Source organism: Equus caballus, chromosome 18, assembly GCF_041296265.1.
Source record: "Equus caballus isolate H_3958 breed thoroughbred chromosome 18, TB-T2T, whole genome shotgun sequence".
NCBI lineage: Eukaryota > Metazoa > Chordata > Mammalia > Perissodactyla > Equidae > Equus > Equus caballus.
Window position 1 is genome coordinate 24,330,205 of NC_091701.1, and position 25,981 is coordinate 24,356,185.

The 25,981-nt window shown below is 34.2% G+C and overlaps 1 protein-coding gene across 4 annotated transcripts in view; it reads right to left on the reverse strand.

Moving 5' to 3' along the window:
- Nucleotides 1-25,981, reverse strand: part of LRP1B (LDL receptor related protein 1B) — a 1,824,397-nt gene that overhangs the window by 69,573 nt on the left and 1,728,843 nt on the right. For all 4 annotated transcript variants that reach the window (XM_070241833.1, XM_023622537.2, XM_023622536.2 and 1 more), the window contains 4 exons: nt 16,417-16,533; nt 14,550-14,723; nt 12,758-12,883; nt 6,571-6,735 (listed from right to left, as the gene is read on the reverse strand). In XM_070241833.1, coding sequence (XP_070097934.1) covers nt 6,571-6,735; nt 12,758-12,883; nt 14,550-14,723; nt 16,417-16,533 — 582 coding nt within the window. The remainder of the gene's footprint in view (nt 1-6,570; nt 6,736-12,757; nt 12,884-14,549; nt 14,724-16,416; nt 16,534-25,981) is intronic.

Below are 25,981 nucleotides of genomic sequence, written 5' to 3' on the forward strand. Positions count from 1 at the left end.
AAATTATCAACTTAAGTTATTATGTAAACTCGACTGAGTACATATGCCTTTGTTAAGAACTCCATATGAAATCCTGATGCACATATTTTCCCCGTATTTACTCTTCTGGACCCATAGCCAATTCATATATATTGGTTCAAAATAGCATATTTTCAAATGCAATCTTTTTTATTATATGAATAGGTAAGTTTATGGATAACATAATGATTTATCATCAGTCTCTGTTAAATGAGCATTAAATTTATATAATTTGGTTACAGTTTACCTCTAGATAAATGGACCTATTTAACTATAGGTCGCCTTTAGTTATATAGTCACAGTCAGTGATTTCTCTGATATGAGCAGAGGGTGCTGCTGATTTTCAGTGATAATAGGTAATGCCTTAGAGCACTGACTTTGGAATAATCTAGGTTCTCAGGTTTTAGTTTTATTAACCACTCTAGTTCATATCTGAAAAATGCCACAATGTAAACATCATAGAGTGGTTAAAATTAAGTAAGATAATGTATCTAAGGAATTTACCAAGGTTCTTTGACATTTATTAAGCATTCAAAATGTAGTTATCACTATAATAAAGATAGCAATAATTATGTTTGCAAAATTTCCAAAATATTATAGTTATTGAATATATATTCAATACAGCAATCACAACCTACTTGCTAATAATTTTAGGGTAAAATTTGCTGGATAGCTTTTAGTCAAGTAATAATCAACATGTTTTCTCAAAAGCATATATTTTCATTTGAGTATTATAAAGGTGTATTTTGCTGGCATTTTTCAATAACTTGATGTAATACTAGTAAGTGTCTGTCTTTCAAGCAAGATTTATTTAACAAACAGTTTTTAAGCTGATTATAAAAATACTACTCATCAGTACGATTTAATCAATATTGTGTGACTTTAGAGGTGAAATAACTTCTCTGATCAATATTGGACAAATAAATTATGACCCTTTTTTCTATATAAACACAATGCTTGAAAGTATGTTGAACTATGGTTGAATGCCATGAAGGAATGCTGGTAACAGCAATCACATGTGAACTTCCTATGAGATGGTAAATGTGCTCGTTATTTCTGAAGGGTAGATACCTGCTAGTGAACATCATTAGTTGGTTCTCTTTTTAAGCCATTTATTTGAATTCATATTCATTTGTCTATGTGAACCATGCTGCTTACACTGTTTAACTTGATGCTAGTTGAGTCAGTCTGGTGCCCGTAAATTTTTGTCTCTGGTTATAGTGTTTTATACCCAACTAATCCTCTGTGTATACGGTCATTGTTTATTTCAAATAGTCTAATAAACACATTGAGTCTAAGTAATAGCATTTAATTGATATTTAAACATATTTCCAAATGTTTACATTTAATATTTTTCTATGAAAATAGTATCTAAAAGTTACATACTCCTTACTCACAACATCTTTACTCTTTGGACTGAAGTCATATTGTTGTTCCTTTGTATAGAATAAAAATAAGCTGAGAGACAAATCACTATAGCATCATTCGGGTAGTTACTAGATTGCAATCAGAAAGTTTATCTCTTGACCTCTTACCCCCAAACTACTCTCCTTTGTGAAATCTGTCTTCACTTCTTACATTCAAGTAATAAAAGTTTTGAGTGCTTAAAGAAATTGCTGGTTCTTTTGATAAAGAATTTTGTCATTCTACCTTTCCACTTAATGTAATGTTTTCGTGGACTGAAAGTGAGTGCCCGTTTATAAATAATTTTAGCAAGTTGACTACAGCTGTCAGTTGTCTTAAGTATCTCAGATTACTAAGAATTATTTAGCAAAGGCTGACAAAGAAAAGGAAAAACTGGGCTTTTTCCAGCTCCATGCCAGGTACTACTTATTATATTCTGACATGTTTCAAATTATAGGTCGCAATCTATTTCTACTTCTGGAAAGTTCATTTTCGGCCAGCATTGTGGAAATGACACTGAAACATTTTGTCTTTTCTGTGAATACAAGTAAACTCACTCAAGCCTTCTGACATTAGCCTAGAGAGCCATAAGAATGAATAGTTTAGTCTTGCTCTCACCATATGGTCCAAATGAACTCGTAACTGTGATTCATGAAGCCAGCAGCAGAATTAGTGAGAATATTACTTTCATTCTCTCATAGGTTGTTGTGAAGATTTGAGAGCTGAGAACAGTGTCTGACATTAGTAAGCAGTCCAATATACATTAACATGATCCCAATAATAATAATTGTTATTTTCATTTCTAATAATAATTATTATCATTATTTAATTTCCGATTATAACAGTAATACATGCATATTTTGGGGAATATTTGGAAAATACAGAAGTATAAAAAAGGATCTATTTCCTGATATAGACCTTTTACATGTGTATTTTTTCCGTACTGAGCTCATATTATATAAGTGGTTTTATATCTTGTCCTTTTTCACTTTATAAAACAATGTAAACATTTCTCTATATTGTTATAGATTCTACAGTTGTGGTTTTGTTTTCCATACAACATTCATCTTTTAGATATGCCATATTTTATGTATTAACTATTTGAAATCAGGTTTTTGTCTCCTGTTTTATATTATAAATAACACTATATTGAACATTTTTACTTTAAATGTTTGATTTTTATTATTATGCAATCCTTGGGATTATTTCTAAAGTTGACATTATTTAGTCAAAGGACATTGAAGTTTTTTAAAATTCTTGCTGAATATTTCAAAATTGCACGCTGTAAGGTTTGTACCATGAACGTTTTCTTCTGGGTTCATCTGCATCTGACGGTACTCCTCCACTTCCTCTTCCTTGTCTTCTGTCATTTGCTCATTACGCTTTCTGGGTTTTTCTACTTGATTTGTCATAGCTATCTATTCCTATGCCCCTTATTTGTTTAATTGTATTCATTATTTTATGTCTTCAATTTTATATTTTCAATTTAATATTGTCTCGGATTCTTAAAAAGCAAGTAAGACCAAATACCCAGCTTTTAGCACTTCCTAAATATAATCAACGTCTATGTTAAGGGAGCTAGGACATCAAGATTAATTTAGATTAAAAACATACCTCATTTAAATAAAATGTAAGAGAAAAGCAAAGATGGGCAATTTTAAATGTGTGTTCAGCCTTTATCAAGATGCTAATTAGATGATTGTGTACTTTAAATCCCAGGTACATATGTGACTTGACAGACATCAGTATATTTGTCATTAGTTACATGATGTTTTGAGGTGTCCAAAAGTCCTAGCTTAAGTGCCCTCAGCAAATCTACCATCATATTTGGGGCAGTGGCCTGTACAGAAAGATCTTGAATGAATGAGAAGAAAAACTCTTTCCATCTACTTGCCTATTACTATAAGGGCCCTTTCCATTGCAGTGAGATTTTGATTTTTTTCTTTTCTCAACAGAGGCCTTCTTCCTCCTCCTTCATTTCTGGGAACAAAACATTTCACTACCAAAGTCCACAGATGAGGTGACCAAGAGAGCTACAATGAGAACTTCTGCTTTCTTCTTGTCATATTCATAAATAATTCAATAGAAATGTATTGGCTACTAACAAAACTGTACTGTCACCTCTTTACCTAGCTAGTTCTGCTTTTATATATATATATATATATTTTTTTTTTTTTTCTGTGCTGTGGAAGATTTGCTCTGAGCTAACACCTATGCCAATCTTCCTCTATTTTGTATGTGGTTCGCTGCCACAGCATGGCTGCCAATGAGTGGTGTAGGTCCATGCCTGGAGACTGAACCAAGCCCACCAAAGTGGAGCATCCCGAACTTAACCACTAGGCCACAGGGCCAGTGCCACCAGTTCTGCTTTTATGTATCTTCAAACTTCCAACATTACAATTTGACTTCCATTCTGCATAACTTCAAACTTCATGAGTGAGAGTGCTTGGTATATTATCCCAAATTTACAAATCCTCTTGCTCCATTTCTCTAAATCAACAGCATAGAAAACCCTGATTCACTTTGATGTAAACATTAAAATTTTAAATAATAAACTTATAAGAATAAGGAAAATACCAAACAGTATGAACACACCTTCACACCTTAGAGAATAAATATTCATAAAAGTAAAGACTAATTGTAAATATAGTTATTTACATATACAACCTAATGATATGATATTCATTACAAAAAGAGTCTTTCATAAATTATTCTCTACTTTTTATTAATAGAACAACTGAATAATTCTATGCTTTACCCTCATTTCCATTATTTTGTCCAAGGCAAACTTTTTCTTAAATCTACCCTCCTATGAGCAGGTCATAGAAATTTACATGGACCCTTGTTGATGGAATCAATGTCAAACTATTTTATTCTGTAGTACCTTCCTGTATGAATAAAGCTCTTACATTTTATTCTTAGTTTTCATTATGATAAAACTTAAGGAATGAGGAAAAATTCATTCCCACATGCAAAATTTTAATTATGACTCTGAGATGTGTGCTTTTAATTAACGGGTGACATTTCTTTTGTTCAATTATTATAGTTCTCTACAACTGTCATAAACTTATAAATTTTAATTAAGGCTGCCCCAAACCCTAGTTACGTAGTGTCCACATAGGAATTTGCCAAAAGGCTTAACTGTAAGTAAACCAACGAGGAATAAATCCATGAATTGCCCACTGGGATTTGTTTAACAAATTAACATTTGTGTGGTGATAATGAGGTTCTACAGTCTATAATACCAAACAACGTTTTTGTAAAACTACATTTTTAAAAGTGAAAAATGCTTTGTAAAGGACTTAATTGGATATTATATTATTATTAATTATTAGATGTTATAAGACAATAAACTACATGGCCACATCTCAGGTTGAATTCATATGAGGACTAATTGATATTACTAATTGAAACGTAATTTTTTCTGAACATATTATCTATGTAAATCAAGATCTAATAATCTGGGTGCACAGATAAAGTAGATCTATTATAGAGTTTAAGAATGCAGCAAGGTCTAGACAAATGATTTGAATGAAACATTAAAAGTTGTGCTGTATCCATATACAGTTCAAGATCCATGAACAGGGCAGCAAATTCAATGTTTCATAGAGATTTGTCTCTGTGGATCCATTGCAGGTTGAATAGATAGTCATAGTTTAGAGTGCCAAACTCTTCAGTCGCCTTAAATACTTCCAAAGACAAATATAAGAAAATCATCTGGTTACAACCCAATGATTTTTATTATCTTAATGAGAAAATTAAGTTAACAATTAGGGAATAAAATCTCTAAACAACTTATTTGCATAAGAAAAGCTTCTTCCCTAAAGAAAATGGTATCTGTGTTACTAGAATATAATCACAGGTCTTTTTCTTTTAGTGCACATCCTTTGGATTCTCATTAGCATATTTAATGAAGGTCCCAATAGTACTACAGTTTCTCCTATGGCAAAAGAATATATTTTACTGTGTGGACTAGCTTCCCTCAGGCAGAATGAAAATACGGAGTAAGACTCCTAGGCCTTTTCTATTTCTGCTGAATATTTTTTGGGAATGCTGTTAAGTATTTAGAATACCTTAATTATCAATTAATCATAAGTCAAAATATTTGTAGACATGAAAATATCAAACAAAGAAATAGTAATGCTTTTGCTATTAGAATGCAAATCAGAAACAGATTGGTTCCTCTGAACTCCAGTGAAAATGCTTCTTCACGTGGCTCTTTCAGTTAGCATTATGCTAAAGACTTCAAAGAACAGCAGAAGCAATGGAAGCCGTGAGAACGCCCAGTGAGATAGAAATTAACCATGGAGGCAATGTGAAGATCATATGGATTGATTTTCCGTTTGACTAACTAAATTTGCATTTATTGTAGTGCAATTAAATGTGCGTAGATTACGCTCTAATAGTTGCATAATGTACTTTGCACTGAATATTGGAATTTGCAAATTATAGTTTTATTATGTATTGAAGTTAATTTTTTTCCCATGGGGATATATATTAAGTTTAACAGAAGTCAGCAGAAAAATATGTTTCAATGTTCACTTATGTACTGTAGAAAACACTTTTTGCAAACATAGCTATTGCATAAGTTAATAAGAATCTCAAGTATATCCTAACATGTAATAACCTGATATTTTCAAAGCATATTATATAATGCATTGCAATGCCAATGGAGTAGTTGTGATTTTAGATGGGAATTACAATGTTATCAGATGTATCAACATAGTATATTTACATTTCAAATGAACTTAATTTTCAATAACGAATGATTTTTAGCATTAGGCAAACTGTTTAATTAAAAAAACAGATTTTGGGAGTCAAACATACAAGGCTTATAAAACTGGTTTTAGTTAATCATTCTAAGCCAGAGTCAGAATATCTACAAGCTATGAGCCCTGTCACATGGTGCACACTCACGCATGATAATGATTATTACTATCATTAAATTTTGTGACTTGAACTTTGATATACTTAATTTAGAAAAAATGCCATTGATTATCTTGAATTAATTCTTAAAATTAACTTGTTAATGTATTCTTTACTACGATACCAGGAATTGTATTTATAACATTAAGTATTTTCTTTGTATCTTTCACGTACAAGGAAAATGCAAATGATTTGAATATACACTGATACTCAAATATTTACCCAGAACTGATGGCATGCAAGTTCCTCCATTTTGGCAGTAGTTGCTGCAGTGGTTGACTTCACATCTTTCTCCTGAATAACTAGGCCAACAGTGACACCTCAAATCACCCTTCTCATTTAAAATGCATCTTCCTCCATTTTCACAAGTCAGTTTGCATGAATCATCTGGTTATCAGAAGAAATGTATAAATTAGCATGCCATTCAGTGGATGGTAAAACAAAACTAATTCAAATAAAGAAAAATGAAATACTAGGATTTATTTTTTTCATAAAACTGCAAAAATAAATACCCTTAATATAAAAGTAAAAGAAATAAAATACTATCTGAAAACAGAGAAATAGGTTTCAACCATTGTTGAATGGTGAATACAAACACTGAATTAACTTTTATTCTTCTTTAGGCTTAAAGCATTATTAGCCATTTCTTATATTTGTGCAACATTAAACAATAAAATCAACTGAAACTTTCTAATAATAAAATATTTCCAACTGATATATTTTCTTTATGATATGGGCAAACATGGCCTATTTTTTAAGACTGGTATTAAACCAAACTGAAATATGTAAGGGATATTTATGTACAAATACAATATCTATATTATAGTGTGTGTGTATATATATAATTAACAGTATAGGAAACACTTAATAAAAAGATACTCTTTGATGTACATCCTTATTAATCATATATAAACATCCAAAACTAAAACTCACTTAGATTTGGTAGAAGATGGTGATAGAACAGTGTCAGAAACATTTCCATATGTAAAATTTCACATGTAAAATTATTAGGCACACTCTCTCTACATAGTACATTTTTGTTGAGAATAAGAAAGGATGGTTATTCCTTGGGGTAGCAAAATTATTTTTAATGATATGATGACTCTGATTTATCATAAAGATTGGTTTGGAATCATTTTCCGTGTTATTTTTCTATGTATATTGACATGGCCTTGCCCCAGTAGTAACACTAGTTTCCTTAGAGCAGGACATGGTGTTGAATGGAACAAAAATGATTGAGAATATTTTAAGAGGCGTTCTAGTCTAGAATATCCTTCTACTGAAGTAGTGCCTATTTTATAGTAAAATAAGGTAAAACCAAGACAGCTTACATTCCTTATTCAAGACACAGTGGCCCATATACAGCAGAAGCTTGAATATATCACTACAATAATCACAAGAGTATCTTAAAGAGCCTTAGTAGCTTCAAATGACACAATGATTTAAGTATCACATCCACTGTCATAAATAGAGACTGTCAACAGCGCCAAACAACTCTGACACTTTCCTGGTGGCGAAGCAAAGTTTCCAATACTTTACCATGTAGGTAGACTTCAGGTTGGTGTTGCTAAAGTTTGCTTTTGTAATATGAAGGACTCTCTCATGAGGTACTACATATATATATATATATGTATATATAAAATAAAGAAAATAACAGTCAATATAAATAGAGTTGTGTTGTGTCCTAGTTCTGCCACGTACTAGGCGTACAAGTTAAACTATCCTAGCCTCAGTTACTTCTACTTTAAAATGGCCTTAATGACAGCTGTACAACTTAATTCATAGATTTGTTGTGAATATTAATTAAATAAGAAATTTGAAAGAAAAAGTTAAAATTATAAAACTTTGTAAATATTAAATGCATATGTATATACCATACATATATACACACAAATGAGAAATTGACTTCCAGCCCAAATCTACCACATCTAGAATAGTAGAAGGATAAAGAGCTGAGATCTGGATTTACAAGCGGCATTGTTAAATTTCAACAGGAAATTGAGGCAGTTCTTTGGTAAATTACCAAGGAACATTCCTATTTCACATTGTTTACTGAGTGCCCATAAGGTACACCGAGAATACAGCTCATGTGGAATAACATCTGTGAATGCCATAAGGTTAGCAGTGAATGAAAGTCACTGTGTCTGGACCTGGATTGGAGAGTGTGAAGGAAGGAATTGGAAGAGAGAAGTGAATTGAAGGAGACAGGGATCCTTGGATTTTAGACATTGTCCCAAAAGCAATGTTGAGTCTTTGAAGAGTCTAAAAAGTCTGAGAATGACTGCAATGGCAGGAGTTAAACTGAAAGCAGGGAGACTATTAGGACTCTGTTTAAATTATCCAGGCTAGATAAGATGATGGCCTAACATAGAGTAATGTGGGATGGATAAACATGTATATATTCTAAAGGTAACTGGAAGGTATAAGGAAGGCAAAGAAAAATTTAGGAGAATTCTTCTGACACAAGGGCAAGAGGAACTGAAGAGTTGATTTAGTTTTGGACTTACTAAATTGGAGACAGCTATGTAAATGCAAGTGGGAATCTCCAGCAAAGAGTTAAATGTAGAGGTCAGATTCTCAAGAAAGATCGAGAATGGAAATACGCTTTCTTAATTTAAAATTTACTAAAACATTTCTCACTCATTCAGCATGAAATATCCTAAGTGGAATTGTGAATGTGAACAGTGAAGATAAATATTTAAGGCATTATGAACACAGTTAGGATTATTATGAGATGGCTCATTTTCACCTGCAGATATTCTATGTAAACCACATAGATATCAAAAATCTCTACATGTTAGAACATGTGCATTTCTATAATGTGCCTCATTAGGCAGCAGAAATTCAAAGATATAACACTGCCTGATGAAATGGAAGTGGACTTACATTCTTTCAAAATCCAGCTGTAATAGTTCTGTAATGAAAAAGAAGGCTGCTTTTGTCAATAACTAAATCACCCCCAGAACTCAAGATCCAGCAATTATAATCAACTATAGGAAAGAGCAGGTGAATACTTCCCCAAGAATGAGTAACATTTGAATTTCAAATTTCATACATGAAGATTAAAAATATTCAATGTGCTCATCATTTAACAATAGCAGCTAGAGAAAGGCAAGTAATTATAAAGAGCTGAAAAACTCGGCTATATCAAATGTTAATGTCAGGAAAAAATTAATTGGCATTTATCTACAGCAATCAATAATTCTGATATCCACTTATTTACATTCCTAACTGAAGTGGTCCAAGCTGTCTATTATCAAGGCTCATATGCATAGAGGCCAGTGGGAATATTTTTAACACTCTGATTATTTAAATTTAAGATTTTCTTTTAAATTACAAAATGAACTTTAAGGGCGTTTCTGTAATCATCCCTTTCAAGCAGGGTTGAAATAGTAAAACTGAAATCTCTGAAAAAAGTTTTCGATCTTGGATAAGGATGTATTTAGAGAAACATGCTTCCTCACTTCAAACATAAAACTATACAATTTGTTGAAATAATACAGCAAAAAACTTGCTTCATTTTCTTATCTACTTCATGACAGATTCATCTTAGAGTACTGGGTGTTTACTTTTTGCAAGGCATTGTCCTAGGCACTTTATGTATGTTATTTCTAGTATTTCCAATGACTCTGGACATGGGTACTGTGGGTAATATGGAGGCATGGGGAGTATCATGTGAAGGTTAAGAGTGTGGAATGCCTAGGTTCACTTTGGGGTTACACCTTTATTAAGTAATGTTTAGTTAAGTGATAGATCTTGGCCTAATCCCAAGCTCCACCTCAGCACTACCCCAGGCCCAGTGTTCCTTGTGTATTTGTTTGGTTTAGATTGTTGGATAAATAATTAGCACTAAGCAAAGAGGAAAAAAGGAGGGTTATGCCTTTTCTTCTTTTCTCTAAGAAAAGACTTCGATGTCTAGTTATAAAAGAAGAACAACAAAAACTGTCTGCAACTTCACCGTAAAGAAACACTTGAAAACATCTGGGCCAATGAAAAAGTCACATTGGTCACGTTAGTAGAGCACTTCTGTGCAGAATCCTACCTACCAGCAGTCTTTCCCACCCAAGCAACAGAATAAGTAGACATGGTACACGGGAGGCACCTGTGAGAGCACTGGTGATGGGTGTGTGTGGAACTAGTGAAAATGTTATGCATCTTCTACAGGGAAAGATTTGTTGACTTTTTTTTTTTTTTAGGAAGATTGGCCCAGAGCTAACCTCCATGCCCATCTTCCTCCAGTTTATAGGTGGGATGCCTGCCACAGCATCGATCCATAAGCGGTGTGTAAGTCCGTGCCTGGGATCCAAACCAGTGAAACATGGGCACTGAAACAGAGTTCACAAACTCAACAGTTACACCACCAGGCTGGCCCCTGCTAACATTTTTGAGAATCTGTTTCTGAGAGGTTAAGTAGAATATGTGGCCACACATAGCTTACCCACATGACCACGTCAGCACATTGAGTGAAAAATGTACCTCTGCACATCTGAAAATGTTCATTTAATTCTCTTATTTTCCCTCCCAATTGAGATCACAGCTACTCTGGCTGGGAAGAAAATTGGTAAAGGGAAAGGGTGCATCCCAGTGTCAGGGACAGCATCTCCTTACAATAAGTACGCATCCAAAATATCAATCATGATTCATATTTAGCTCTCTGTTAAGAACTTTCCAACTTCGCCACCCACAACAGCGCCTCACACATCCTACATGCTAACTAAAATAAATGACTCATTACTTTCTTTACATGCCAGGTTTCATGCCTTTTCAGACAGTTTCTTCCGTCTCAATGTTCTGCTCCTTCATTCTCACTTATCTAAATCCAATCTGTCTTGGTAGGCCTTGTTCTAAGGTCTTATTCTATAGGAAATTATAATCAATTTTATTATTGGATAATCATCTGGATCCCCATAATAGTTTTAACTCTCTCTTTTGTGACTTGTATCACTATCCACATTGGTATCTATTTATTGGTGTTTATGTCATTTATCATTTCATCTTTGCATTCTCTCCTCAGCTTTGTACAGCCAATGCTTAAAGAATATACATCAAAAGAAAGAGCTAAGGTAGTTTTAGACACAGTGTCTTGGAAAAGGTAAAAGTCCTCAGATTGCATGTAACCCCTAGCAGAGAACAATGAGAAAACGATATGAAGTTGGAGATGCTGACTGAGGGTAATATTCAGTGTTTGTGTGAGGAGTCCCTTCTTTTTTTTTCTTTTTTTTTTTTTTTTGAGGAAGATTATCCCTAAGGTAAGTACAGCCAGTCCTCCTCTTTTTTGCTGAGGAAGCCTGGCCCTGAGCTAACATCCCTGACCATCTTTCTCTACTTTATATGTGGGACGCCTACCACAGCATGGCGTGCCAAGTGGTGCCATGTCTGCAATCGGTATCCAAACTGGTGAACCCCAGGCCACCGAGAAGCAGAACGTGCCAACTTAACCGCTGCGCCACCTGGCCGGCCCCTGAGGAGTCCATTCTAACAGAGGGAAATAGAAGAGGTAGGGAACCCTGATTTGAAGAGACCCTAGAGTGTATCTCACTGGAAAAGGTCATAGCCTCAAGGGATTTTAGAGACTGTGGTTTTGTCTGTGACACAAGATTTACTAAGTACTGATTTTCTTATCATTAATAGCAATTTTTTTCCATTATGGCTAATGTCTAAAATATGAGGGAACTTATTGTGAGCCTACCGGATAGCCAAGAGACATCTCTACTTTCCCTTTGCTATCATACACTTTTTGCTTTTAGTTCATGTTTTATTTTTTGCTACTTAATATTTACCAGGATCTGAAATAATGTTTTGATTTTTTTAATGTTTGTTCTACCCACTAGCTTCTAAAATATAAACTCCACAAGTGAAGAAATCTTGTCAGTTTTGTTTCTAAATTGGTCCTTAGTTTCTAAATCACTGTTATGCTTTGCTCATAAGCCCTCAAGATATTTATCATTATTATTAGTAGTACTCATTGTTCATCAAATTTTACACACAGGAAACTAAGACTTAGTTTCTTAATTAATCTTAAGTTTTTAAATTAGTATTTGGCACCCAGGAGTTATTCATAAATAACTTGGTGAACGAATAAATCAATCCTGGGGTTAGATTTAAACTAATAGCAGAATGGCATCCTCAGAAATATTATCTTTACTGATACGAGAGCTATATAAAAAATGTCTTGTTTCTGTGTGTTCTTAATCAACTCAAATGCAGAGTAAGCGCTCAGTGCATAAATGTAGTATGAACTGATAGAGACGCATCAGGGAAAAGAATAATTAATGCAGGCATTCAAGAACCAATGATACCAAGGTAACTAAATTGATGATTGAGTAGCTAGTTCTGCTCAGTTTCAGTAGTTGTGAAAATTTATCATACGAATTATTCCATTATTTAGAGAATCATGAAGTTTACCTACCTAACAGGTTGTCATCATTGCAGGTGCCATTAATCAAATATTTTCCTTCTGGGCACACACAGGTGGCCCCAGAAGGATTCAGCAAACAGAGGAATTCACATGCTAAATCCAAGCATGGATTGGGTACTGATTAAAACAAAACAAAACAAAGAAATGCATAACTATAATACAATAGGTTTCAAAAACATAAAATTCAATAAGGTGAATGACAAAGTAGCAATGCTAAAAAGAAATCACATCCAATTTCCACTGGGAGCATCTCGTTTCAATGCTACCATTCTCCTTTATACGTGCAGAGAAATTACTACCCAATATCCATCCTTTATAGAAAATTTACCCTAATTTACATTTCCCACAAGGGAGAAGAAATTATTCAAACACATATTTAGTCACTCTTCCTGTGACTAATCGATTTTTGACAAAAGAGTTGGTCTGAGATACGGATGTGTTGTTTGGGCCTGTGTAAAAATAGAGCCAACAGATCTAATGTTCATTTTAGTTGGTTTCAAGACCGTTTAACAGACAGAAACAACATCCCCCTGCTATTTACAAAGGCTTAAAATCCATTTGTATTTGTCTGTTCAAAACACAAATAAACAAAAGCTGACGTTTTTTATTCTAAATACCACGTTTAACATAGTTTCCTTTTCATCAGGTAGGAGTTTGTGTGCACAAGTAAGTGTGAACCATATATATTTTTTGTCTAAATTTCTATCCAATTAGCATCCTCTGTAGTCATAGCTGTTTCGTGGCTCTCCCTAGAGAATTTGTCATTAGAATAAAGCAGAAGTGGCACCTAGGTAGTGAAATGGTGACTATGAAAGTGGCTTCCATTCTGTAAGAACCACCTCTCAAATGCCTATTATTTGCAAGGCAGAATTTTGTTTATTTAGTTTTTATAAAGGTGGCAATATTTGACTGTGAAGAAGAATCAAACAGAACTAGAGGACGAGAGGGAGTGTCCTCATATTAACCTTGGAATCACATAAGTCAGATCATTGGTGGAGAGAAACAAAACCTTGGATAAAATTTCAGGAAATTTTTAGGGTGCTATATGATGTTTTAACCTGTTTCCAAAGCTGATTTGGATAAACATCAATTGCTATCTTTGCAGATCATTGCACCAAATGAGGTAAAATATCTTTTTATTTGCCATAAACCATAGTTATAGGTAAATCTTAAACAGTTTCTTGAAGGGTGAATGCATACATAAATACAGATCATTAGAATTTCAGCCACATTTTTTTACTTTGTTCTTCAATATTGTGGATGGTTGTGTTTGAAACATATCTTTCAAGATAATTACATCAATTATTTACCTATTGCTTTTTAGGAGGGAGTGTGATGATAAAAATCATAAACAGAAAAAATACAACTCTTGGGAACAGTTCTCCTCAGATACTTTTAAGGATGCAATGTTAATGTTGTAATTGGGTCAAAATGACTAATGAATTTTCTTACTTGCATGGTTTGTCTATAGACTCACAAGGTTTTATTAAGAATTTTAGAAGACCGGAATAAGAAACATATTTTTTATAAAAAGCCGATTCTAATTCCAAGAAAATACAGCTGAATGCTGATATTTTCATATATGTTATGGCAGAAATGGAAATTTTTGCATTATTTCTTGGCTTTGGTAATTTGAGAAGTCTGGTGATATCAAAATTAAAGTTATGTAACTTACTGATGTTAAGACACTGAAATAGTTAAGATATTTTAAAAGACTTTCTTTTGAGAGTCATAAGGAAGAAACTTCACCAATATATACAACTCTATAAAATATTATACTTACAGTCCAGTTGTTTATAGCGATGAGATATCAAAACACCTTTTGTTTTATCAACATCTAAAGCTAGGTACTCTACTGAACCATGGCCAAATTTTTGTACTCGAAATACACCATTTTTAGGTCCTGCTCCATATATATAATCTTCAAAGACATCAATCCTATGTGGATGTAACAAGCCTAGAATTTTTAAAACATGGAGTCATAAAAGTTGCAGTGTAAATATGGAGAATTAGAAAGAATAGAGTTTATCCAAGATTAAATGGAAAATCATCTTCTTACTGTTTTTTTTTTTAAAAAACTTTCAGGAATCAGAATATTTTTAATATTAGCTGTAAAGTTGATAGAATTAACTTCTTTGTAGTAGAAAAATGTGAGATACTAAACATGTCACTCAGAACATAAAAAACATTTCCAGCATCACTTTAATCATCATCACAACCACATAGCATTTGCTGGGGGCTTATTATATGCGGAGGGATCTCTGCTGTGTGGTTGGCAGACAAAAGAGAAGCCTACAGGCCAGACTTATCCACTGCACAAAAATAGGCAATTCACAAAATTCTCAATTTTGTCTTCTGCATAATGTTAATGATCAAATTGGATTGCCTGACTGACAATTTTATCATGCAATCGCAAGTTGATTTAAAGAGTAAAATCCAAAAAAAATTGACATTACTATTGTCTGTTTCAGAAATGAGATCAAGAAAACAAACTGGCAAATGGTAATTAGGCCTATGACTAATTTGGCTAAACATATAGAGGCTATCATTTATCACATTTTAAGAAATGCCTACTATTTTAAGAGATTTTATAAAAAGAATAATTTAACTTGTAGTACTGAAATCTATAACAAGGAAATGACATTTGTATTTTACTTATTAGCCAGAGGTTGTAAAATATACAATGCTTTTTAAACTTGTAGATTTTTCTGCATTGTTTCTTAAAACAGTAAAATATACACTTAAGCTGAGACAAGTTAACTTCATTGTAATCAATTACAGGAATGTGGAATTTTTTTCCATCTAGGGTTATCATATGAAAAACACACTTTAGGTAAAGGCTCAATAAATGTTCAACTTAATTATTTTTCTTTTAATTTCTCTGCCTTTGTTAAAAAAAACAGAAAGCAAAGCTGTATTCAGTAAATATAATAGGTAAATTTCAAAACATTAAATATATATTACGAACAATTTGTGGTTAGTTAGGAAAGGGCTTGTGGTAGGGAAGGGAAAGAAAAAGAGAAGGGAAAGAAATTAGATCCAACAGAAAGAAGCGAGTTGACAGGCAAAGAAAGTCTAAGGCACAGAAGGGAGCCAGAAGAACGATAGAGTGAGAAATAGGAGGTAGGGACAGAGGGGGAGAAAAAAAAGATACCACAAAAGAAGAACACAAGTTGAGTTTGCAGTCCCTGGTGGTAGAGGTAAGTTGCCATTTTGACCTACTACTTTTCACTTGGATGAGAATATCCTTATAAATTACCCATAATAATCATTGTTACCATGATGTTTTACTATATACAATAACTCATTTCCTGCTTATCAATGCAATTTGAAATAAAAATTAGTGTTCACAGGCACTAATCTTAACTACTTGAAGTGTGCTGCTCAAAATGGAATATTCATAGAGGCAACAGAAGGAATAATTTTTGAATCTGGGCAGCAATGGACCCTGTTTATCCTAGAGTCAGGAAGTTCTTCTGGCCTGGTCTCTTTGTAACCCTAGTAGTAAGTAAACAATAGTAAGAGTTACAGTTGAAAGGAAAAAGACTTTGAAGAAATTCAGAATGTAAAGATTAAATATTCATGTTTAAATACCATTATTTAATGCTCTCAGTAATAATTAAAAGCAAAAGCAAAAGCACTTCACAAACCTTGTTTGCTGCTAACAGAGACTACTGAATCAGAGCCATCATAGAGAACACTGCCAATAATGGAGAGCTCGAGGTCAGCCCAGTATATCCGCTCACTAAAATGATCCACAGCCAGACCTGCAAAATCAACACACATAATTAACAGAAATAAATTTGAGATTATTTAAACTTATGTTTTTGCTTTTGCTTTTTTCTTTTTAAGGAAGACTAGCCCTGAGCTAACTACTGCCAATCCTCCCCTTTTTGCCGAGGAAGACTCACCCTGAGCTAACATCCATGCCCATCTTCCTCTACTTTATACGTGGGGCGCCTACCACAGCATGGCTTTTTGCTAAGTGGTGCCATGTCCTCGGTGGGATCCGAACCGGTGAACCCCAGGCTGCCAAGAAGCGGAAGGTGTAAACAAGTGCTGCGCCACCGGGCCAGCCCCTGTTTTTGCTTTCTAATGTATAATTATGGTTGACATTTTTCTTCAGACATCACAGAAATTACCCAGTCTATATCATGGTACTATAGAAGTCAGAAAAAAAGAAACAACTCAATCCTTATCTGAACACATGGGTATGGATTACATAAAATTTATATAATAAGCTGTAGCAAAAATCTTACTTCACATAGGAAAAGCTATCTTAAATATCTTTCCTTTCCACACTTAGTGGTTTCTTAATTATGGCAATTTTATAAAAGATTTTTTCCATGATATTTTAATTTTTATAATATACACAGAATTAATTCTGTGTATAGTATCATCACTTAAATCACTTATCCAACTATTATTTAAAATAATTCAGTCTAATTAGTTATATTGTGAATCTCTTCATGAAGGTGCATTTCTCAGAATGTAAAAGATTCATGGGCTTAATTGTAAGATATTTTCACCAATTTGGAGTTGGTCTACAGTGTTGTGAGACATCTGTGAGCATTCTGAAGTTTAAATTGACTAAAGATTGATGTTTATAATAGAGAAGAACGAATAGTAAAGTCCTTAACTAAGGTTCTAGTTGTGCTTAAACTCTTCAGTCTAATTTTTTTCTCTAATCACTAATTTGCTTGGAGGCTGTCCATTTTTATTATCAGTATCTGTTACTGAATAACAATAAGCCAAAATAATGTGTTAAAAATGATGTTTTTCTATTTATTCAATTTCTTATTTTTTATTTCATGTGAATGGAGTCTAGCCAGTATCTTGTTGCAAAATATCAACACATAGAATATTTGCAGTCAACTTCCTTCAACATAAAAGAGTAAGATCCATGATACATGAATTCTATAATAAATCTTCACTGCTGCAGATATTTAATTTATGTGACATAGCCAGTCTTTAGATATGACATATTACATGGTTGATAGTACAATGCAATTAAAATACCTTTGGCATCTGAATGCTAAAGAGCTTTCCCAATCAGAACAGTCAATAAACAACTGAGGTACACCTCAATGACAAGGCAACTGAATGAAAAGATGAAAAGCATTTTTTTGAGTTTATGCTAATTGTGTTCCTGTGTAGATGGACCAAGATGTTACAATAAGAATGAAAACACATCATGGTAAAAATCATTTGGGAATAATTCTTCAGTTAAATTCATAGATCTATCCCAAATATAATCAAACTAAATATAAATATTGCTCTTCACGTATAACACATGATGTACTATGCTCAATCAGCCTCTGAGAAATGACTTAACGATTAAAACAAGTGGTCCATGTTTTAATAGTTCCTGCTCAATGGTTAATTTGCTATTTGGAGTCACATTGGGAGTTATGTTTTTGCTCCTTCATGTATAATTATGGGTGACATGAACCAAAAAATGATCCAGTTTCCTGTTGCCACCATTCTATTTCAAAACAGTTGTCTAAGAAGGATTGAAAACACTTTTCTTTCTTTTCTCCCAGTGCAGTACAGTAAAGAAGTAGGTTAAAAAAAAAAGCTATCCTCCACAAAATTAATCTTTACATTTGGATATTAAATTTGTTAATCATAGACTAGAAGAAAACAAGGGGTGTGCAATTCAATTTAATTATCAATATTGTTTTTTCAGATTCAGCGGCAGTAAAAAGTTCTCAAAAGTGTCATATGTTGCATTATTAGTCTAGGCTTGTCTAAGACATACCCATCTTTATCAGTACTGGTCACATACTGAACTACTGGATGGAATTACATCTAGATAAAAATTATATAACAAAGCTTTTAGATGAGTGGGATTTAAATTCCAAAACATCCACAAATCGATAATTTTGATTTTTCCTTAATCCTTTTAATAAAAGAGATAGTCTTTTAAATTAAAAAGTTAATAAAGGAATCAACTAGCTCTTCTCTTTATAGAGATGAGAATCAAGTGTATATGAAAGAAGAAGTTCATTTCTACCTTTAATATATCATATCTCCTTTTTGTCTTTAATAAAGAAACAATAATAAAATGGAGAAAAAAATCAATTCCCGAGAAAGTTATTCTTATCTGAACTGAGAATGATGAATATTTGGAACCAAGTAAGTATAATTACAGAAAATTTAAAATAAAATGCCATCAAGCATAATGGAATCACAGTTTAGAAGGCTTATAAAAGATAGAGACACATGCTCACTAATTTTTAGGAATGCATGATAATGACTCCAATCATATAGTCATTTTCTTAATATCTCCCACAATACCAAGACTACTATTACATTTTAGGGATTTTTGAATTTCACTTTTGCTGAACTCTGAAATTTTGCAGGATCCACTAGTTCTCCTATTTCTACTGCATTCTAAAAAGAAGAAAAAGAAAATGGTAAAAGAAAATCTTATGAGAAATGACCATAGTACCAATGGGATATTTAAGAGATAAGACTTGGAGAGAGCAATAAATTAAAATCACTGTGTTTTCAGAAATAGAGAAAAATATTATACACATTTTGTGTTAAAGGAAAGCCAAGATTTGTAAGGCAGTAATAACCAGCAAGTGTGCACTACCATATTCTTGATTTAAGAGGTGATAAGAATGGTCCAAAAAACTGAAAATATTTATCACTGTGTCAAATTCATTTTCAAAAATTGGTAATAGTATTTTTTGAGATAGGTTGCCTACTTAGAGTTTAGATTCCAAACTACATTAAAGTTATTTTTTCACATATATGTTTATATTTTTTCTTATATATTGCATATCATATTTTTTCATATACATGCACACACGCAGACACACACACTCTTATTTATGTGTTAATAAAATAAATGCATCAAGGAATTGCAAAATAGTCCTTAAGTTCTTATCCATTTTATTTCATTAGAGATCTTTTGTTGACCAAGAATAAAGAATTTACTGAATGAATCTAATAATTATGACTGAGCCAGGGCCAGTGTGTATTTCTTTATTCTCTCAGAAATTATCACAATTTGAGAGGAGCTAAAGGCAACATAAATAAGCTTCTAGATATCCAATAATATGGTATGTATTCACACTCATATAATCCTACATACCCTCCTACTGGAGGGAAAACTGGAAAGTGTCCTTAATTGACACAGTATTCATTAACCCAACATATATTCATAATGCACCTCCCTTGCACCATACGCTGCGAAGTACTAGGTATGTAGCAAAGAACAAAACAGATCACATTCTGCTCTCACGGAGCATGGTACTCAACCATCTCATGACTGAATCAGAAGATAGATTGTTTCTTGTGTTTAATATGGCGCCTAATAAAAAAATGTGTGGCATTTGTTAAAAGAGGCCTTAAAACCTTACCATGGGTTAGAGTATTAAAAATTGTAGGCATTCATCTCTTCATTCATTCAACAAAAAATTATTCTTAAGCACACACTAATTATAAGCACTATAATATTCTACAGGGGATATAAAAAGAATATCAGTAATGCTTTTTTTTAATTTTTTATTGAGTTATTGATAGGTTACAATCTTGTGAAATTTCAATTGTACATTAATGTTTGTCAGTCATGTTGTAGGTGCACCACTTCACCCTTTGTGCCCACCCCCCACCCCACCTTTCCCCTGGTATCCACTAAACTGTTCTTGGTCCATAGTTTTAAATTCCTCATATGAGTGGAGTCATACGCAGATTATCCTTCTCTAGCCAGCTTATTTCACTTAACATAATTCTCTCAAGGTCCATCCATGTTATTGCAAATGGAATGATTTTGTTCTGTTTTGCAGCTGAGTAGTATTCCATTGTATATATGTACCACATCTTCTTTATCCATTCGTCTGTTGATGGGCACTTAGGTTGCTTCCACGTCTTGGCTATTGTAAACAGTGCTGCAATAAACATTGGGGTGCACAGGACTTTTGGGATTGCTGACTTCAGGCTCTTTGGATAAATACCCAGTAGTGGGATGGCTGGATCGTATGGTAGTTCTATTTTTAGTTTTTTGAGGAATCTCCATACTGTTTTCCATAGTGGCTGCACCAGTTTGCATTCCCACCAGCAGTGTATAAGGGTTCCTTTTTCTCCACAAGCTCTCCAACATTTGTTGCTATTAGTTTTAGATATTTTTGTCATTCTAACGGGTGTAAGGTGATATCTTAGTGTAGTTTTGATTTGCATTTCCCTGATGATCAGCGATGATGAGCATCTTTTCATGTGCCTATTGGCCATCATTATATCTTCTTTGGAGAAATGTCTGTTCATGTCTCCAGCCCATTTTTTGATTGGGTTGTTTGATGTTTTGTGATTGAGTTGTGAGAGTTCTTTATATATTAAGGATATTAAGCCTTTGTCAGATATATGACTTGCAAATATTTTTTCCCAGTTAGTGGGTTGTTTTTTTGTTTCAATCCTGTTTTCATTTGCCTTGAAGAAGCTCTTTAATCTGATGAAATCCCATTTGTTTATTCTTTCTATTGTTTCCCTTCTCCGAGAAGGCATGGTGTCCGAAAAGATCCTTTTAATACTGATGTCAAAGAGTGTACTGCCTACGTTTTCTTCCAGAAGCCTTATGGTTTCAGGTCTCACCTTTAGGTCTTTAATCCATTTTGAGTTTATTTTGGTGAATGGTGAAAAAGAATGGTCAATTTTCATTCTTTTATATGTGGCTTTCCAGTTTTCCCAGCACCATTTGTTGAAAAGACTTTCTTTTCTCCATTGTATGCCCTCAGCTCCTTTGTCAAAGATAAGCTGTCCATAGATGTGTGGTTTTATTTCTGGGCTTTCAATTTTGTTCCATTGATCTGTGCACCTGTTTTTGTACCAGTACCATGCTGTTTTGATTACTGTAGCTTTGTAGTATGTTTTGAAGTCAGGGATTGTGATGCCTCCCGTTTTGTTCTTTTTTCTCAGGATTGCTTTAGCAATTCGGGGTCTTTTGTTGCCCCATATGAATTTTAGGATTCTTTGTTCTAATTCTGTAAAGAATGTCATTGGGATTCTGATTGGGATGGCGTTGAATCTGTAGATTGCTTTAGGTAGAATAGACATTTTAACTATGTTTATTCTTCCAATCCATGTACATGGAATGTCTTTCCATCTCCTTATGTCGTCATCCAATTCTCTCAGAAAGGCCTTGTAATTTTCATTATATAAGTCCTTCACTTCCTTAGTTAAATATACCCCAAGGTATTTTATTCTTTTTGTTGCGATTGTGAATGGTATTGTATTCTTGAGTTCTTTTTCTGTTGGTTCATTACTGGAGTATAGAAATGCTACTGATTTATGCAAATTTATTTTATACCCTGCAACTTTGCTGTAGTTGTTGATTACTTCTAACAGTTTTCCAATGGATTCTTTGGGGTTTTCTATATATAAGATCATGTCGTCTGCAAACAGCAAGAGTTTCACTTCTTCCTTCCCTATTTGGATTCCTTTTATTCCTTTTTCTTGCCTGATTGCTCTGGCCAGGACCTCCAGTACTATGTTAAATAAGAGTGGTGATAGAGGGCATCCTTGTCTTGTTCCTGTTTTCAGGGGGATGGGGTTGAGTTTTTGCCCATTGAGTATGATGTTGGCTATGGGTTTGTCGTATATGGCCTTTATTATGTTGAGGTAGTTTCCTTCTATGCCCATTTTGTTCAGAGTTTTTATCATAAATGGCTGTTGGATCTTGTCAAATGCCTTCTCTGCATCTATTGAGATGATCATGTGGTTTTTATTCCTCAGTGTGTTGATGTGGTGTATCACGTTGATTGATTTGCAGATGTTGAACCATCCCTGTGTCCCTGGTATGATGTATGATTCTTTTGATGAATTGCTGAATTCTGGTTGCCAAAATTTTGTTTAGAATTTTGGCATCTATGTTCATCAGTGATATTGGCCTGTAGTTCTCTTTTTTCTTGGTGTCCTTGTCAGGTTTTGGTATCAGCGTGATGTTGGCCTCATAGAATGTGTTAGGAAGTGTTCCATCTTCCCTAATTTTTTGGAATAGCTTGAAAAGGATAGGTATTAAATCCTCTCTGAAAGTTTGGTAGAATTCCCCAGGAAAGCCATCTGGTCCTGGGGTTTTATTCTTTGGGATGCTTTTGATTGCTGTTTCAATCTCTTTCCTTGTGATTGGTCTGTTCAAATTGTCTGCCTCTTCTTGAGTGAGCTTTGGGAGATTGTAGGAGTCCAGGAATTTATCCATTTCCTCTAGGTTATCCATTCTGTTGGCATATAGTTTTTTGTAGTATTCTCTTATAATCTGTTGTATTTCTGCAGAGTCTGTTGTTATTTCTCCTCGCTCATTTCTGATTTTGTTTATTTGAGCTTTCTCCCTTTTTTTCTTTGTAAGTCTGGCTAGTGGTTTGTCAATTTTATTTATCTTCTCAAAAAACCAGCTCTTTGTCTCATTGATCCTTTCTACTGCCTTTTTCGTTTCAATAGTATTTATTTCTGCTCTGATTTTTATTATTTCTCTCCTTCTGCTGACTTTGGGCTTCATTTGTTCTTTTTTCTCTAGTTCAGTTAGGTGTGCTTTAAGGTTGCTTATTTGGGATTTTTCTTGTTTGTTAAGATGTGCCTGTATTGCGATGAATTTTCCTCTTAATACAGCTTTTGCTGTATCCCATATGAGTTGGTATGGCATGCTATCATTTTCATTTGTTTCCAGGTATTTTTTTATTTCTTCTTTAATTTCTTCAATGATCCATTGCTTGTTCAGTAGTGTGTTGTTTAGTCTCCACATCTTTGTGCCTTTCTCAGCTTTTTTCTTGTAATTAATTTCTAGCCTTGTAGCACTATGATCTGAGAAGATGCTTGTTATTATTTCAATTTTTTTAAATTTGTAGAGGCTTGCCTTGTTTCCCAACATATGGTCTATCCTAGAGAATGTTCCATGTGCACTTGAGAGGAATGTATATTCAGCTCCTTCAGGGTGGAGTGATCTATATATGTCTATTAAGTCCAATTGTTTTAGTTTTTCATTCAGCTCCACTATTTCCTTGTTGATTTTCTGTCTGGATGATCTGTCCATTGATGTGAGTGGGGTGTTGAGGTCCCCTACTATTATTGTGTTGTTTTTAACATCTTCCTTCAGGTCTGTTAATAGTTGCTTTATGAATCTTGGTGCTCCTGCGTTGGGAGCATAGATATTTATAAGCGTTATTTCTTCTTGATGAAGTGTCCCTTTGATCATTATATATTGTCCCTCTGTGTCTCTCTTTACCTGTCTTATTTTGAAATCCACTTGGTCTGATATGAGAATTGCAACACCTGCCTTCTTTTCCTTGCTATTTGCTTGAAGTATTGTCCTCCACCCCTTCACCCTGAGTCTGTATTTGTCCTTGGGGCTGAGGTGTGTTTCCTGAAGGCAACAAATTGTTGGATCTTGTTCTTTAATCCATTTTGCCACTCTGTGTCTTTTTATTGGAGAGTTCAATCCGTTCACATTGAGAGTGATTATTGATGCATGTGGACTTAATGCTGTCAATCTGTCGCTCATTATCTTCTTTTCCTGTGTTTCTTTTCCTGTGTGCTTTAGACTACCCATTTAATACTGCAATTTCTTATGCTGGGTTTCTTAGATTTTTCCTTATCTCTGATTTGTGACTCTGTTCTGTACTTTATTTTAGTGTCTACCTTGAAGTTTGTATTTAGAATCTCGTGTATAATATAGTCTATTCTCTGGTGGTCTCTTACTTACTTGACCAATACTGATTTAGACCCTTTGCTCTTCCCCTCCTAAATAATTATTTTCATTTTTTATTCCAACTCATCTTATTAATTTGTAGTTAGAGTGCTAAGATCGTCCTTGTTTTGGTAGTTTCCTTATTTTTACCCTAATGCTATAGTTGAATATTTGCTATCCTGTTCTGGTTCTATCCATCGGTCTCCCTAGTCTGTGGCTTGTGTCCCGTTTCTCCCTTTTTTCTTTTTTCAAGTATGAGAGCCTTCTTGAGGATTTCTTGTAATGGAGGGATTTTAGTTACAAATTCCCTTAACTTTTGTTTGTCTGGAAAAGATTTAATTTCTCCCTCATATCTGAAGGAAATTCTTGCTGGATAGAGTATTCTTGGCTGAAGGTTTTTATCCTTTAAAGCTTTGAATATATCACTCCATTCTCTCCTAGCTTGTAGGGTTTCTGTAGAGAAATCTGCTGACAGTCTGATAGGGGCTCCTTTATAGGTTATTCTCTTTTTTTTTCTTACTTCCCTGAGTATTCTTTCCTTATCATTCCTATTTGCCAACTTTACTATTATGTGCCTTGCGGTGGGTCTTTTTACATTGACAAATCTAGGAGATCTAAAACCCTCCTCTACACACATTTCTCCATTGATCCCTAGATTTGGGAAATTCTCTTCAATAATTTCATTAAGCACACTTTCTGCTCCATTTTCCTTTTCCATATTCTCAGGAATTCCTATGATCCTTATGTTCTTACTCCTCATTGAATCCATTATCTCTCGGAGATTTTCCTCATTTTTTTTAATTCTTAGTTCTCTTTCTTCCTCTGTCTGGCGCCATTCAGCCTGTCTGTCCTCGATTATGCTGATTTGCTCCTCTAGGTTGTCTACACGGGCATTCAGGGAATCCATATTCTGTTTTATCTGGTCCATTGTGTTTTTCATCTCAAGTAATTCTGTTTGATTCTTCTTTATGATTTTAATCTCTTTTGTGAAGTAACTCCAGAACTCGGCTTGTTTCTCTATCTTTCTCTCTACCTCATTGAGTTTTTTGATTATAGCTGCCCTGAATTCATTATCACTTAGTTTACCTAATTCCAAGTCCTCAGGACTTAATTCTGTGTTTTTATTGTTTTCTTTCTGGTCTGGGGCTTTTATAAATTGCTGGATGGTAGAGGAGCGGTTTTTTCTCATGGTGGTAGAATTCAGTTGCAGTTACAGCCTGTTGCCACTAGATGGGGGTTGAGAGTGGCGTGTTAGCTCTCCGCCTTGGGGCAAGATGGCTGCGCCCACTGGCTTTGTTAGGGGGGAGAGGCTGTTACTCACACGTGCCGGTCTGGGTTCAGATCAGTTCTGTTCTCTGGTCTCCCAAGGCCCTTGATTTATAGGGTCCCTGCGGACAGAAGCTTCCCCCCCCCCCCCGCCCCGTCAGCGGGTCTCCACTGAATCAGCGGCAGGAGTCCTGGATGATCACCCGGTTGCGCGGCCCCTCCCCCGCTCCTTCCCGACCCACGCCCAGCGATTGCAGACTCTAGGG